At 52.4% G+C, this 10,075-nt stretch overlaps 3 protein-coding genes across 12 annotated transcripts in view; 2 read left to right on the forward strand and 1 right to left on the reverse strand.

The window, feature by feature from the left end:
• Nucleotides 1–3,548, forward strand: part of scn4aa (sodium channel, voltage-gated, type IV, alpha, a) — a 15,095-nt gene extending 11,547 nt beyond the window's left edge. For 8 of the 10 annotated variants that reach the window (XM_028408111.1, XM_028408117.1, XM_028408112.1 and 5 more), the window contains 6 exons: nucleotides 1–156; nucleotides 248–301; nucleotides 367–504; nucleotides 693–797; nucleotides 897–1,167; nucleotides 1,261–2,474. The exon at nucleotides 1–156 is cut by the window's left edge and continues 126 nt beyond it. In XM_028408111.1, coding sequence (XP_028263912.1) covers nucleotides 1–156; nucleotides 248–301; nucleotides 367–504; nucleotides 693–797; nucleotides 897–1,167; nucleotides 1,261–2,474 — 1,938 coding nt within the window. Of the gene's footprint in view, nucleotides 157–247; nucleotides 302–366; nucleotides 505–692; nucleotides 798–896; nucleotides 1,168–1,260 lie in introns of all 10 variants that reach the window. The other 2 variants (XR_003670907.1, XM_028408110.1) reach the window with 2 other exon arrangements.
• Nucleotides 3,549–4,737: 1,189 nt separating this feature from the next.
• Nucleotides 4,738–7,003, forward strand: cd79b (CD79b molecule, immunoglobulin-associated beta). Its single transcript, XM_028408120.1, has 5 exons — nucleotides 4,738–5,313; nucleotides 5,756–6,070; nucleotides 6,142–6,260; nucleotides 6,334–6,387; nucleotides 6,670–7,003. The coding sequence occupies exons 1-5, from the start codon at nucleotides 5,262–5,264 to the stop codon at nucleotides 6,757–6,759; spliced, it is 630 nt and encodes a 209-aa protein (XP_028263921.1). The 5' UTR covers nucleotides 4,738–5,261; the 3' UTR covers nucleotides 6,760–7,003.
• A 460-nt stretch (nucleotides 7,004–7,463) lies between these two features.
• On the reverse strand, nucleotides 7,464–8,329 carry LOC114437436 (interferon a3-like). The gene is made up of 5 exons (XM_028408121.1): nucleotides 8,198–8,329; nucleotides 8,014–8,112; nucleotides 7,788–7,937; nucleotides 7,640–7,714; nucleotides 7,464–7,562 (listed from the first exon to the last, which is right to left on the reverse strand). The coding sequence occupies exons 1-5, from the start codon at nucleotides 8,327–8,329 to the stop codon at nucleotides 7,464–7,466; spliced, it is 555 nt and encodes a 184-aa protein (XP_028263922.1).
• Between the last annotated feature and the right edge of the window lie 1,746 nt (nucleotides 8,330–10,075).

Raw genomic sequence — 10,075 nt, forward strand, 5'->3', positions numbered from 1 at the left:
ATCAACACCACCAGCGAGGAGCTCTTCCCCCTGTCTGTGGTCAACAACCGCAGCGAGTGCGTGGCCCTCAGCGAGGCCACGCAGGAGGCCCGCTGGGTCAACGTCAAGGTCAACTACGACAACGTGGGCACAGGCTACCTGTCACTGCTGCAAGTGGTGAGCAGGCGGGTCATGGGGGCGGGGTCATGGGGCGGACACGCTCTGTGTGATGCTCAGATGTTTCAGAGAACGTTCTGGTTGGTTACAGGCGACGTTCAAAGGCTGGATGGACATCATGTACGCGGCCGTGGACTCCAGAGAGGTGAGCACCTGCAGCGCCGGCTGGAGCCGCAGGCGGAGCGCTCACCTGTGTGTGTCTGTTTCCAGGTGGAGGAGCAGCCCTCCTATGAGATCAACCTCTACATGTACATGTACTTTGTCATCTTCATCATCTTCGGCTCCTTCTTCACCCTGAACCTCTTCATCGGTGTCATCATCGACAACTTCAATCAGCAGAAGAAGAAGATAAGTATCACATCTGCAGGAAGTTCTGATGTCTGTCTGTCTGCAGCAGCATGTTGTCTGTCGGTCCTCTGCTGGTTGTGTGACGGTTGGTGACGGTTGTTGCTGGTTGTGTGACGGTTGGTGACGGTTGTTGCTGGTTGTGTGACGGTTGGTGCTGGTTGTGTGACCGTGTTGTGTTGTGTCTGCACTTTGGAGATAAAGACATCTTTATGACAGACGAACAGAAAAAATACTACGAGGCCATGAAGAAGCTCGGCTCCAAGAAGCCGCAGAAGCCGATCCCTCGTCCGACGGTACGCCGCCACACGCGGTAACGCTGACGAGTGTGAGCGCGGTCTGACGTGACCTCTGACCCCTCCCCCTCTCCCTCTCTGTCGCCCTCTGACCTGCAGAACCTGGTCCAGGGCATGGTGTTTGACTTCATCAGTCAGCAGTTCTTTGACATCTTCATCATGGTGCTCATCTGCCTCAACATGGTGACCATGATGGTGGAAACGGACAACCAGAGTCCAGAGAAGGAGGACTTCCTGTTTAAGGTCAACGTGGCCTTCATCGTGGTCTTCACCGGGGAGTGTGTGCTGAAGCTGTTTGCTCTGCGACAGTACTTCTTCACCAACGGCTGGAACGTCTTTGACTTCGTCGTGGTCATCCTCTCCATAGCAGGTGGGTTTCTGGTGTCAGACACTTTCACAGTAAAAGCATCCTCTTAGTCTGTAGTAAAGCTTTTATTGTGAAACCCGCCTCCTCTTCCTGCAGGCACCATGCTGTCAGACCTGATCGAGAAGTACTTCGTGTCACCGACTCTGTTCAGAGTGATCAGACTGGCCCGGATCGGCAGGATCCTGCGGCTCATCAAAGGCGCCAAAGGCATCCGGACGCTTCTCTTTGCTCTCATGATGTCACTTCCTGCCCTCTTCAACATCGGCCTCCTGCTCTTCCTCATCATGTTCATCTTCTCCATATTCGGCATGTCAAACTTTGCCTACGTGAAAAAGGAGGCTGGGATCGACGACGTTTTTAACTTCGAGACGTTCGGCGGCAGCATCATCTGCCTGTTTCAGATCACCACGTCGGCGGGCTGGGACGGCCTCCTGCTCCCCATGCTGAACCGCGATCCTCCGGACTGCGACCCGCACTTTGAGAATCCAGGCACGGACGTGAAGGGGAACTGCGGCAACCCCGTCATGGGCATGGTGTTCTTCTGCAGCTACATCATCATCTCCTTCCTGGTGGTGGTCAACATGTACATCGCCATCATCCTGGAGAACTTCAACGTGGCGCAGGAGGAGAGCGGCGACGCGCTCTGTGAGGACGACTTCGAGATGTTCAACGAGACGTGGGAGAAGTTCGATGTGGATGGAACCATGTTCATCGAGTACAGTCAGCTCTCTGACTTCTGTGACGCCCTGCAGGAGCCGCTGAGGGTGGCCAAGCCCAACCGGCTGCGCCTGATAGCGATGGACTTGCCGCTGGTCATCGGGGACAGGATCCACTGTGTGGACGTCCTGCTGGCCGTCACTCAGATGGTCCTGGGAGACACGCTGGAGATGGCGGCGATGCGTGAGAGCATCGAGGCCAAGTTCATCCTGAGCAACCCCTCCAAGGAGTCCTTCGCACCCGTCACCACCACCGTCCGCCACAGAGAGGAGCAGAGCAGTGCCGTGGCGATCCAGAGGGCGTACCGCAGCCACCTGCTGAGGCGCTGCATACGCCACGCCGCCTTCCTGCACCGCTCCAAGAGGGCGGGGAGGAAGGAGGAGGAGCCGCCTGAGAGAGAGGGTCTGCTGGCGCGCAGGCTGGGAGTCCTGTACGGCGGCGCCGCAGAGCAGGCGGAGCAGGCTGCTGTACAGACTGTGGTGCTCCAGCCCGAGCTGCATCGCATGGTGGTTCCTGTAGAGGTCACCAATGAGGTTCTACTACATTCTGCCCCCAGCTGCCATCTCCTTGCTCTGAGAGAGTCCATCGTGTAACGGCGTCACTGTCCTGTTGTCCCCTGTCAGTCTGCAGGTCCACGTCAGGTCCCAGTGTGCTGGACCGCACAGTGTATCAGAGTATCGGAGAGAGACTGTCACAGTGGAACAGGTTCATCCAGACCACCTGTTATCAGTGCCATACACATGCCCTGTTCAGCACTGACCTCTGGTGGTTGTGTTTGAGAATGTCCAGTCCAGGACCTGAAGGCTTTGTCCCACATGAGTCGTGCTCAGTGAGGTGGTGACTGTTCTCCAACAGCCTATTAGAAGCCTGCCAGCGGCTCCAGCTTCCTGTGGAGGTGCAGCGCAGGCGTGGTCTGACACAGAGACCCGGCGGAGACACTGACGGCACACAGAGACCCGGCGGAGACACTGACGGCACACAGAGACCCGGCGGAGACACTGACGGCACAGACACTCTTCTTATTGCACTACGAGCCGTCCTGCTCTCTGACAGGATCACATGCATGTCTTATTTTATAAAGGTCTGTTTTTTGATATTTCTCGTAGAGATGTGATGTTTACATGAATCGCTGAGCTTCTGTCTGCCGCCATCTTTATTTCTGCAGGTCACATTCAGTCTCCATGTGCTTCTCAAGTCTTAATGGAAGATGTCTTACTGTGGGTGGACAGCACCAGGTGTCCACAGGAAACAGCACTCTGTCCTCTGCAGGTCGCTTTAGTGGTGTTGAGGCAGTGCCATAAAATACAGAATCATCAGGAGTGTGTGTGTGTGTGTGTGTGTGTGTGTGTGTGTGTGTGTGTGTGTAGCAGAGCTGTGCTTCATGATGAAATCCTGCAGTGTGTCTTCGTCTCTGAGCAGTTTGTCCACCAATAACAGAAGCACTTTTTTTTTCATTGTGTCGTGAACACCCCCACCCGACCCCCCCTCCCTCCACTCTGTCCTGCCGCCGCAGCATGGCGGCCCTTCCTGTCATGTGACCTGCAGTGTCCTCTGATGAGTCCTCCTGTTGTTTACATGTGTCTGGAGGACGCCTCACTCTGTACATACATTTCCTTTATATCGTTATTGTACACATTGTTATAGAATAAACTCTTGTAGTGAAGGCCGTGGCTGTGTGTCCCTGGCGCCCCCTGCTGGCTGTGAAGCCTCGGTCCGGGTGCGTGTTGTGTGTCCTCCCTGCTCCGCTGACTTCCATCAGACAAAAATAAGCTGCGTCTCTGCTCTGTTTGCATGTGTGGCTCTGACACGGCTGCTGACGGGCGACCAGCCGGAAAGAGTTCCTGTAAAGCTGCAGCTGCACACACTGCTGCACACACACACACATATACACATATACACACTGCTGCACACACACACACACACACATATACACTCTGCTGCACAACACTCACACACATATACACATATACACACTGCTGCACACACACACACACACACATATACACACTGCTGCACACACACACACACATATACACATATACACACTGCTGCACACACACACACACATATACACACTGCTGCACACACACACACACATATACACATATACACACTGCTGCACACACACACACACATATACACATATACACACTGCTGCACACACACACATATACACACTGCTGCACACACACACACACATATACACACTGCTGCACACACACACATATACACACTGCTGCACACACACACACACACATATACACACTGCTGCACACACACACACACACACACTGCTGCACACACACACACTCACACACACACACTGCTGCATAAACACTCACACTGCTGCACACACACTCACACACACACACACACTGTGTGCTGCAGTGTGAGTGTTTATGCAGCAGTGTGTGTGTGTGAGTGTGTGTGTGTGCAGCAGTGTGTGTGTGTGCTGCACTCCTCTCAGTCTTTGAACAGCTGATCACTTCAAACTGTCCTCACAGGACGTCTCCTCGTCCCTGTGACGACCCACAATGCACCGGGAACTGTGTCCTTACTCAGTAAGCAGGTAGATTCTGTGTTATCATGACGACATGAGGCCTGCGGCAGGCTGGGATCAATAACAAATGAGGATGCTGCTGAGATGATGTAAAAGTCAAAGTCAGCTTTATTGTCAAATCTGCTCTATGTGCTGGACATACAGAGAATCCAAATTGCGTTACTCTTCACTCCGCAACATATAACATATAACTAAAACTAAAGATAAATATAAAGTGTAAAAAATGTACCTACAATGAGGCACACACAAAATACAAGGCACAAAATGAAGGCACAATGCAGTGAGAGTGCAAAAGGTGTAATGGTGCAAGACAGTGCAGTTGGCATAATGTGAACAGTCCAGGAACAGTTTGAGTTATAGCAGCTTATATGAGACTGGTGTGAACTGACTAAGGTGCAAGAGACTGCACAGGAAAAAGTGGCTGGTGCACAGAGTTCCTTTATGTATTGATCAATACGATGCAGATATCAGTCGATACGCTGACATGACTCAGACCTGATCAGGTTATTGATACCTCATTGATAGGACAGGCAGAAACTGTGAGGTGTGTCTGTGTGTGTGTGTGTCAGCATGTATGTGTGTGTTTGTGTGTGTGTCAGCGTGTGTGTATGTGTCTGTATGGAAAGTGTGGGTGGAGCTTTGTTAGTGTGTGTGTGTGTGTTGAGTTGTCAGTGTGGGTGGAGCTTCGTTGGTGTGATGTCAGAGCCTCCTCTTTGCCCGTGATGAGGCGGTGCATTAGCAGACACACACAGACAGACAGACACACACAGACAGACACACACAGACAGGCGGAGGCTCTGAAGGTTTCCCTCCTGTCACCATGCGCTGGACTCTGGCTGGATGCTGCTGGCTGGCTGTCCTCAGCCTGTCAGGTAGGTGCTTCCTCTGACCCTCTGACTGTTGTGCAGCTGTTCGCTGATGTTACAGGACAGTCTTCATCACTCCTCAGTCTGGTCTTCGTCGTTCTGTTGAACCTCAGCCGCGCTGCACTCGGAGCTTTGCATGTTATTTTTGACTCCATAACAGACTTCCGGACCATCTGTGAAAAAGAGGAAGTTATCATCTGAGACAAAGGCTCTATTATCATCAAGTGTCATTCAAATATTGTTTCAGGTCAATGTTATTGATTAAGATGTCTCATAAAGTTAGGACGGAGGACACAGATCCTGTAAACAACAGATATGACAGAGAACAGTGAGAACAGGACGCTTCATCAGCACACGTGCAGATGTTGTGTTGTCATCGTGCAGATGTTGTTGTGGTGTCACGCTGTGGTCCACACTGCAGGCCCGTTCTGTCTTTCTGTCCTCTCAGGGGCTCTAAGCGGCGCCCTGAAGGTTACCCAGAAGCCCCGGTTCCTGGGTGTGAGGACGGACTACCCCGCGCTCTTCTACTGCCTGCCCTCGCTGCACGGCCCCGGCAGGGTTCAGTGGTTCAGGGCTGACGAGTACGACTCGCCCGTGCACAGCCGCACTGAGGTCCAGGCGGGGGACGGGACGGGGTTTCAGAACCACAGTCTGATCCAGAACGCCATCCTGTTCCTGCACAAACTGCGCACGCAGGACAGCGGCGTCTACTTCTGCAAGATCAACCAGATGTGGGGGCCCGGCAGCGAGCTGCAGGTTGCCAGTAAGAGAGCCCCTCAGTGGACTGAAGCCGGTCCCCTGTCCCACCGCTGACGTCCTCTGTCTCTCTCACAGAACCCATCGACTTCGAACAGGCCCTCTACAGAACCAAGATGAAGGACGGCCTCATCATCCTGCAGGCCCTGCTGCTGGCGGTGTGCGTCGCTGCTGTGCTGACACGCAGACACACACTGGTGAGGACACAAACCTGATCAAAGCTTCACTGCGTGAGCAGGACGCAGCTTCACCTCCTCTTTCTGTCCACAGCTGGAGAAGAACGACAGCGTCTACGAGGAGCCCGAGACCGACCACATCTACGAGGTGTGTAGGACCCTGGGACCCGTCCAGGTCCTGCTGGTCCAAGACTCTGAAGCCAGGCAGCTGGACCTGTGGGAGGACCTGTGTGGAGACGTCTCCAGGTCCAGCTGTCCTGCTTCAGACTCTGGACTCATCACCGTGTTTTTACTTTGTTGTCCTAACAGAGGTTATGTGTAACAACGAGACAAACAGCTGGCCATCAGAGCGCCGCGTGTGTCGATACACACTTGTTGGTGTGAGTTGTTGTGTGTCTGCGGTCCTCATGTCCTGCTGTCTGTCCATCAGGGCCTGGCCATCGAGTCGTGTGGAGGAGGTCTGTACGAGGAGCTGGCCGTGTACAGTCAGCCTGAGGAGGCCGAGGCGCCGTGGGAGTGAAGAGGAGCTCCGATCAATACTCTGTGGATGTGAAGTCTGATCGATCAGCTCAGGGAATGTGAATATTTAAAAGAAGACTTTGAAGTCTGTAACTTTATCAACACGCTGGTTTACAATCAATACAAAGATGTTTTACATGTTTTTCTAACTTTATTTGACATTTTTTAAAGAAGCTCAACAACCTAAATGAAAATGTGATCGATCAGCTTTTGTGTAAGAATTCTAATAAACGACTCATCAAAGAGCTGCAGTTATCTTTATTGATTTATAAGACACGTGTCCTCTGATCAGGAGCCGAGCGGACGGTAGATCAACATGTTACATGGTACACATAGAAAACAATCATTTATGAAGGAGAATAAATAATCTCACATGTTGATAGAGTGTGTGTGTGTCTGTGTGTGTGTGTGTGTGTCTGTGTGTGTGTGTGTGTGTGTGTCTGTCTGTGTGTGTGTCTGTGTGTGTGTCTGTGTGTGTCTGTGTGTGTGTGTGTGTGTCTGTGTGTGTGTCTGTGTCTGTGTGTCTGTGTGTGTGTGTGTGTGTGTGTGTGTGTCTGTCTGTGTGTGTGTCTGTGTGTGTGTCTGTGTCTGTGTGTCTGTGTGTGTGTGTGTGTGTGTGTGTGTCTGTCTGTGTGTGTGTCTGTGTGTGTGTCTGTCTGTGTGTGTGTGTGTGTCTGTGTGTGTGTGTCTGTGTGTGTGTGTGTGTCAGTTGTTGCGCAGCACAGACGCAGCCAGCTGGTCCACCCTCAGCAGATGGGCTCGGACTTGGTTCCTGATCAGCTCCCAGCCTTCAGCGCTGTGCTCCTGCACACACACAACAACATCAGCATCAACACAACGTGCGGAGCGGCGGGACGGGCCGCGGGCGGAGGAGGACTCACCCGGCCCAGCAGGAGCTGGCTCAGTCTGCTGAAGTACTGCCGCAGCCGGCCGCCCCTCCTCTGCTGGCTCCCGGCCTGAAAGAGTCACAGCAGCAGACACTCAGAGGCTGTCAGAGCCAGCGCCGCCCGCCCCCCACAGAGCACTCACACAGCTCAGCAGCTCGTCCGCCTGTCTGGTCACCACGTGCAGGAAGTTCTCCACCACGCTCTCCTCCCATGATGCACTGCTGTGGTCCTCCTCAAACAGGGCAGCCACCTCCTTCAGGACCTGCCCTATGAAGGCCAGCTTGTCCTGGTCCTGCAGGAGAAGAGGAGCAGACAGGGTCAGGTCAGGGTCCACCCAGAGCGTCTCTGGACAGAGGACAAGGACTCACCGATGCTTTGGACGCCTGGCTGTACAGTCTCTCAGGGAAGGCCACCTCCTCCTCCACCTGCAGCTCCACGTCCTCGGTGCTGTTAGCGGAGCTGTTAGCCTGCAGCACACACACAGCAGTGTGAGGCACGGAGACAGGAAGTGTGTGTGTGTGTGTGTGTGTGTGTGTGTGTGTGTGCACTCACCATGGTGTGTATGAGCTGCAGACAGCTCTCACTGTGCTGTCTGAACTTCTGGTCCATCCACCTGCAGCTCAGAGCGGAGCCGGACCCACACAGAGCCAGGACCAGGCACGCACACAAGATCCTGATCAGCATCCTTCTTCTGTCTGTCTGCTGTGATTAGGATTAAGACTAAGATTAAGATTAGCTTTATTAATCCCTGTGAGGAAATCAAGTCGTAGCAGCAGCACATCAAGAACAACAAATACAACAAACACAAACACACACGAAGCAGATCTGAGGGTTAAAGTGCACCTGAGATGAAGCTTCAGTCCGAGTCAGTGAGCTCAGCTCGGTCACAGAGTCAGAGTCTGATGGAGACGGCAGGAAAACGCAGGATGCCGCTGCTGCTGATGATGGTGGTGGTGTTCTGTCGGACCGGCTGCTGTGGTGGTGTTCTGTCGGACCGGCTGCAGTGGTGGTGTTCTGTCGGACCGGCTGCTGTGGTGGTGTTCTGTCGGCTGCGGTGGTGGTGTTCTGTCGGACTGACCTGCCGCTCCTCATTTATAGCAGCACACACACACTTCACTTTCTGCTCGGGGTACCTGTGGCTTTCAGTTCAGAGCTCGTCAGAAGGTCAAAATACAGAGTTTTAATAACGTGAGTCATGAAATCACAGCTCGACATAAACACACTTCAACTGTGTGTATTGATGTAAGTTCTGTATGTTTTAATACTGATGAAGGTGTTTTGTGTCATGACTGACTCTGCACACACACACTCTGACTTTAACACATGGTTGGGTCACATGTGAACAGAGCCTCCTGCAGAACCCGTCTGTGAGCCCAGGGGATCCTCCATCAACACACTCAGGGGAACTTCCTGTGGAGAGAAAGTGAAAGAGCGGCGCCTCACAGGAAGTGGCTCTGTGATATTTCACAACAGGCCGCTCAGAGAGGACGGACGTCACCTGAGCGCTTCTCAGGAAAGAGTCTTTGAAACGTCAGAAGAAACCAGAGGATCCTCGTCAATAATCCTTCATACCAGAGGATCCTCATCAATAATCCTTCATACCAGAGGATCCTCATCAATAATCCTTCATACCAGAGGATCCTCATCAATAATCCTTCATCAATAATCCTTCATACCAGAGGATCCTCGTCAATAATCCTTCATACCAGCTGACCCGGCCAGCTCAGGATGTTCAGGCTCGGTTCAGAGGATGAACAGTAACCTTCATGTTGACACCTCTGCTCTCTCCTCTCAGATTCATTTACAGCTGACTTTATGTTTTTAGACTTTTATCAGAAACATTCAGGAGAAAAAAGATGATTCAGAACCTCCTGCAGCAAAGAGGAAAAGACACAGAGAGCATCGCTGCAGCTCTGAGAGCCACAGACCTCAGGGTGGGTCCGATCAGCTGTGGGCTGCAAACTGTAAACACCAGAACAGAACAGAACAGAACAGAACAGAACAGAACAGAACAGAACAGAACAGAATAGAGACACTAATACTAACATATAACTCCTAACCCTACCTGTAAACAGACCTTATCAACAGAACATAGAAATATAAGTGTGCACTTGATCAAAACTTTTATTACAGAGCATGACTGTGCTGCTGCGCCCCCTGCTGGATGAAGGCAGTCTGACAGGCTCAGCAGAGCATCTGAAGTCTGCTGAAGTGAAGCTGATCAGAACCGAGCCGGCCTGCAGGCCTGGAACCACCTCAGAGACCCAGGAATCAGACCTCCAGCCCTGTGAGCATGAGGCAGGGTCTGTGTTATTAATGTGACACAAGATTACATCAAAGATAAATCAGACTGTGTTGATCCCTGAAGGGAGGTGTATGGTTCATGAGACCCGAGTCCAAATACAGACACATCTTCATAGTGTCAACAGG

Source organism: Parambassis ranga, chromosome 6, assembly GCF_900634625.1.
Source record: "Parambassis ranga chromosome 6, fParRan2.1, whole genome shotgun sequence".
NCBI lineage: Eukaryota > Metazoa > Chordata > Actinopteri > Ambassidae > Parambassis > Parambassis ranga.